A 6,137-nucleotide genomic window follows, 5' to 3' on the forward strand; every position below is an offset into this window, starting at 1 on the left:
TGAGATTTTCGGCAACTTTTGGATTAGTTATTCACTGATTATTTTTTATTTAAAAATAAACAAGATTTTTAAAAAGTCAAATCTATAGATATTGCCCTGGAGAGATGTTTGTACATATTATTAAGTGAAAAAAAGCAGGTGACGGGGTAAAGCATATTATATAATTCCATCTTAAAAATAGGGATAAAGCCCTCCTCAAAACCAGTTTGTCAGTCCCTTTTAAAACTGAACATGCAACTGTCATATGACCCAGCAGTTGCACTCCTGGGCATTTATCTCAGACAAACGAAAACTTAAGTTTACCAAAACTCTGCTCATGAATGATTCTAACGGCGTTATTAGGAATAGCTGGAAACCACAGGTGTAACAGCTGGAAACAATCCAGATGTCACCAACTGTGGTACAGCCATGCCGTGGAAGAGCGCTCTGCAGTTAAAAGGAACAACCTGTTGATCCATAAACGACTTGGATGAATCTCAGGGGAATTATGCTGAGTGAAAAGAGCGGATCTCAAAGGTTGCCAGCTGCGGGATTCCATTTATAGAACATGCTTGAAATGACAAAACTGTACAAATGGAGAACATCCTAGTGGTTGCCATAGGTCGAGGAGGGGCTGGGGGGCAGGAGGAGGTGGTGTGAGGATAAAAGGCCACAGAGGGGTCCTCCTGGGGGCTGGAGATGCTCTGTGTCTTGACTGTAGCCATGTCAGTATCTGGCTGCAACGTGATGAGGATGGGGCCACCGGGTAACGGTACTGATCTACAACAGTGTGTGAATCTGCAATTATCTCCAAGTAAAAAGTTTCATTTTTTTAAAAAGTAGGAAGATGTGAGAAGATTCACAGCAGACTGTTGACCCTGGAAAACGTGTCTGAAGAGAGATTATTTACTTTTCAACCTCTTACTGTTCGACATGTTGCAACAAGCATGTGTGACTTGGCGATTGTGTCTAGGTTCATAAAGTAGCCCCGAAAATGTGGGGGGGACGGGGAGGAATGGCAGAAAGCTCTACCGAGTGCACCCCGGCCTGGAAAACACTTGTTCTGTATCGGGCGTGTGGGATCCAGGGAGGAAGGGAGAGCGTGGTGGCCCACTCCGGCCTCCATGTCACCCCGCCCCCGGCCATCCTGACCCCAGCCTGCCCTTGAACACAAACACTTACGATTTTCCACCAACTCGACCACTCACAAAAGAGGAAAGGACCCACAGAGCAAGGAGCAGGTGATTTCTGCGTCAGAAAGCAGCAAACCCTGCCCTGAGCCATCGCCGTGGGCCAAGGCTGCCTAAGTGCTTCTTACTTATTATCGTACGAGTCTCCTGCGAGCCTTAGGAGATAAGGCCTGTGGTTATCCCTGTTCCCCAGATGAGGAGACTGAGGCGGGTAACAGTTGTTCGTGCTTGACCTGGCACAGGGAACAATGTCGAAGCATCTAGCACTCAAGGCATCAACCTCTGAGACCCTCATCTGTCCTTGACCGAGCTCAGCCCACCCACCAGTGGTCCTCAAGGCCCATGAGCCTTCAGGAGGAAGCAGGGGTCCTTAGCCAGCACCCCATTTCTCTGGAGGCAGCAGCTTAGGAAGCAGAAGAAGGGGGAAGCTTGGGCAGGCAGCCAGTGAGCCCGCTAACTGGTAAGCGGCTGGAAGACCGGCGCGCTCCCAGCTTGTCAGAGACCAGTCCCGACGGGAAGCGCCTAGAGATGGGCGTTGGGCTGGCGCAGGCCCTGCTTCCAACTCGGCGTGAGGTCAGTCTGGGATGCGGGGGCCAGCAGGACACTTGGCGGCAGCAGCTGCAGCACAAGAATCAGCCCCAGTTGGAAGCAGTCCCGGCCTGGCTGTGCGGAGCGGTCAAGGTGAGCTCCTTGCGAGAGCAGGACACTGACCTGGATGTGAGGGGCTCGGCTGGCAGGGCAGGGCAGGGCACCGCCCCTCTGCCTGTGTCCAGTTCTGTGCTGGGCATTCCCAGACTGCAGGGGAGCAGGCACTGGGAGAGTTGGATGGAAATTTCTGGAAGGGAAGACCGGCCTGTCCTCTTGTAGTTAGTTACGACACTAACCAGAGTGTCCTGCCTCCCTCCGGGGAGGGCCACCTCTCAGAGCAGGGAGGGGAAGCCACGCAGGAGCTGCCTCGGCCTCTCAGGAATGTCTCTTGCTCCAGGTCCTCTTCCTTCCATCATGCTGAGCGAAGCGCTGGAGTCAGGTTGCCCGCTGTGGGCACCTTAGGGGGCGCGCACCGCGACAGCATTTGAGGGAGAGGGAAAGACACAGACAGACCCCTGGGGGCAAGTTCCCTCCTGACACCCCTGACCCATAGCTCCCCTGATACGGCCTCCAGCCCCTCTTCAGCCCCGGCCCCTCCCCCTGCACTGGTCCTTCAAAGCTCCAGTGTCACTGGACTTCCGACCGCTCCCCAGATTCACCACGCTCTGACCCTCCTGCCGTCTTTCCACGGCTCCCTTCTCTGCCTAGAAGGTCCCTTCTGACCAGTGGCAAGTTCTTTGTCAGGGTTTAAGGTACGGCTCTGCAGTTTCCAGGATTGCGCTTCCTGCCTGCCCAGGACAGTTCTGCTTGAGGCCTCTTGTCCCTGCAGAGTTATTGATGGCGTGTCCTTTCGCTCATGGGTGATAAAATCAGACGTGGACCATAAATGGTGGTGTCAGCTTTGGGGCACTTAGCCACTGTGCTGTTTGTTGTTCCCTTTGCACATGCCTACCCCGCTCCCCGCACTGACTGGGGACCCCTGAGCCTGCCTCTTCTCTCTGTGCCCTGCACAGAGCCCGGCACACGTGCAGTCACCAGGCCCGGAATGAATGGACGCGTGAGCGCTGAGAACAGTAACAACGTTCTTTTCCGCTTGTTCCCTCCAGGGATCTATAAAGGGCACTGCTTCCGGATCAATCACTTCCCAGAGGACAACGATTACGACCACGACAGCTCGGAGTATCTCCTGCGTGAGTATCGAGAATCCTCTGCTTCCCCTGTGTGTGGAGGGGAAGCCGGGTGCTGGGTGGGCAGCTGGAGGAACGATACGCCCCGTGGGGGTGTGGAGGGCCGCCTTTCTCTGGATGTCCTCGCTCCCTTTCGGACTCGGAATCATTAACTCAGAGGATGCAGCTTTGTTCAGCACCGCCGTGACGTGCTGGGTGTCCCAAACGAGTTGCTTGACTGATAGGCCCACGCTCGGGGAGACCGAGGCCCTGGGGAGAGCCGACGAGGGTGCCAGCGTCCCGCTCCCCAGCACTGCTGGGTGTGGTTAGCTTCAGAGGAGCTGTTTGCTGCAGCTGGGCCCGGGGCCCGCAGGTTAAAGACGTAGGCTTGCCTAGGCCAAGGCTCCCTGGGGGGCTGCGACATCCCAAGCACATCGCCCCGCCAGCGCTGGACCTGCCCACCTCTCCCCACACACACCCAGCATTCTAGTCTCAGAAAATCAGATTAAGTCCCGCGCGAAGACAGCCTCCTGGGTGCCAGGCAGCCTGTGAGAGAAAGCGAGGAAGGTGGCAGAAGTAGCCTCTGCTACATAGGCCTGAAGTGTTTCCAGCACCAACTGGTGCAGCCACTTCATCTGCCCATGAGCTGCCCCTTGAATCCCTGCCCTGCCCAGACCCTGTGGCTGGCCCCAGAACGGAGCCAGGAAGTCACAGCACATACTGAACCCAAAGGACAAACCCAGCCCCATGCCCTAAATCCAGATCTCATCCCTGGGCCCGGGGCTACCTCCCTGGGAGGAAGGAGGGAGCCGAAGGCAGGGCAGGAGAAAAACAGCACCACTTCCAAGTCATTTTCCCGTTCGAATTAGCCTAGACACACGCAGAGCAGCTCACAGCAGGACCCCCGGGGGCTTGGGCCTGCCTTCATTTATAGAGAATCGATACCACCATCCTCAGAGAGAGCACAATTCACTCTGCACCTGCTTATGGATCATTTTTTTCCTAAGAGAAAGGATTTTGGTTCTGAGTCATCCGGAGAAATAGAGCAGCACGTGGTTCCCATGGAGCCTGGGGCAGTGTGAGGCTGCTCTGGCCAGGCCCAGAACCTGAAATCATTCAACCAGATCTGCCTCTCCTTCCTCCTTCCCTCACCTTCTCCTCTTCCTCCCACCCGTCCTCTCTTTCTGCTTTCTGGGGGCCGGCACCAAACCAAGCAAACGACATTCCATAGGGTCGCCACGAATAGTTGTGCGGGTTGCACGCTGCACAATTTGGAGGATGCCACTTGCAGAGACTGTGGTATGAATGACAGTCTTCGACCTGCACAGTGTGCGGCCTGCACAGCCGTCCACCTGGGGTGGCCCCTGGTGCTCAGCCCAGCTGGGATGGCTCCACTGAAGATCTACCCACTCAGAACCTGCCCTTTTCTGCCACACCCAGGGCAATCAGGCGCCTCAGACGGTTCAGAGGGCAGATTTGCCCCACTGACCAACCCTGGGACTGTGAGGGAGGAGAAGCCAGCCAAGGAGAACAAACCACACCCTCTGCGTTTCCCACTGAACTTGTCTGAGGTTACGGGCATTGGCACTGGTTCTTCCTCGTCATTCCCCTGCCCCTGTCCCCATCAGGGTCCCCAGAGCTCTAGGATCTCTTTCTAGACTGGTCTCATGACGTATCAGCCCAGAGGTCAGGCAATGTGGCTTCCTGAGGTCTCGGCTGGAAGCAGATGGTGTGCTCGGCAGATGAGGTGGACGAAGGGCGTCAGTGCAGGACTATGGACAAAGGTGTGGGCAAGGTTATGGGGAACTTGCAAGGGACGGCAAGCACACAGGGGCGAGCCGCGGGAGAAGCCGCACACCCCCGGGCCTGGACAGGTGAGGGAGGTAGGTATGGGAACCCGGAGGAGGGTTGCTGTAAGGACAGAGTCACCTGGCGGGAGCTGCGGCCTTTATGAAGAATGCAGCCACCTGATGCGCAGCCTGCAGGAAGGAAGTCTCACCTGCATGCTCCTCCAGAAGCCAAGTCAAGGGTGCCCACTGACTCGTCCATGGTGTTAGCCTCCCGGGCCCAGGACTGGAAGGAGAGAGGAGGACTGAGGGTCTGGGGGGCAGACCGAGAGCATGCCACGCAGGCGCCATCCAGCGCAGGTTCCTGCCGTCCTGAGACCGCACCAGCAATGAGCCCAGGGAGGGAGAGAAGGCTGAGAGGGCTCAGCAGTGATTTCCCCACATGAAAGGATAGTGACAGCTCAACGGCAATTAAAGCTTATTTGGGAAGGAAATGTTCTCAAATGTACCCTACAGGGAAACCAGCGGGGTCATTAACAAGCCTGGAGATTCCCCAGGAAGAGAAGGGGTGATGGCTTCAGGGCCTGTGAGCTCTGGGTGCCGGTGGAATTGGGGTGGAGGGCAGAGCTGACTCTCCAACAATGAGGGCTTTTGCCACTCAGGAGCTGCAGAAACGGGGAGAATTGGCCCTGAAACGGAGCTCCAGAGTACAGGTCCTGTGAACTTGGGGCCGGGGGGAGTAGGCAATGTTCTGGGACAAGCCAAGGTCACAGTCACCAGCCTGTGTTTCCCAGGACACCCTGGTCCCTAGTATTCAGTCCTCTGGTCTGTGTCCAGACTGTTGATCCTCAAAATATATAGAAGCACAAGAGAGAGAGAGAGAGCTCTGGAGGCTGATGTTTGCAGGTGACAGGGATCATGGGAATTCATTTACTCACTTATTCAATAAATAACAGAAAGTTTTTTGTGGGCCTACTGTGTGCCAAGCACTGTTTTAGGCATGTGGGATACAGGAGTGAACAAAACAGAGCTCTGCCCTCCCGGTGCTGATGCTGCAGAGGAGAACAGGTGTGTCGGAGGTCACAGAAGGTTCCAGTGGACTCCCTGTGGGAGAGCCTGCTAGAGTGGCGGCTCAGCTGTCCAGGTGTGGGGCACCAGCCCGGGCAGGTCCACGGTTGTGCTTCTTACACCTTCGACAATTCAAGAACAAAGTCCGCCCCCAAGCCGTGCATTTGAAGCCCTCCAGAGAAACCAGGGCTCCCTGATGGGCTCTGGGCTCCGGCGAGGCCTCTGTTGGTTGGCAGCTCCACAAGCAGCTGGGGCTGTGAGGCCACCACCCACACCTCACCTGCTCTTTCTCTTCCACGGGCCTCGCCAGCCCCACGGGCTCCCGAGCATCTGACCCTGGGCCTGGGCCCCTTTTCCAG

General features: G+C 56.2%; 1 protein-coding gene across 1 annotated transcript in view; it reads left to right on the forward strand.

Moving 5' to 3' along the window:
• The first annotated feature begins 702 nt into the window (after positions 1–702).
• The window catches only part of CACNG4 (calcium voltage-gated channel auxiliary subunit gamma 4), a 15,291-nt gene continuing 9,856 nt past the window's right edge, over positions 703–6,137 (forward strand). The window contains exons 1-3 of the mRNA XM_011368575.2: positions 703–745; positions 1,363–1,380; positions 2,864–2,947. Of these exons, the coding sequence (XP_011366877.1) occupies positions 703–745; positions 1,363–1,380; positions 2,864–2,947 (145 nt within the window). The remainder of the gene's footprint in view (positions 746–1,362; positions 1,381–2,863; positions 2,948–6,137) is intronic.

The sequence above is a fragment of the Pteropus vampyrus genome, unplaced genomic scaffold, assembly GCF_000151845.1.
Source record: "Pteropus vampyrus isolate Shadow unplaced genomic scaffold, Pvam_2.0 Scaffold143, whole genome shotgun sequence".
Classification (NCBI taxonomy): domain Eukaryota; kingdom Metazoa; phylum Chordata; class Mammalia; order Chiroptera; family Pteropodidae; genus Pteropus; species Pteropus vampyrus.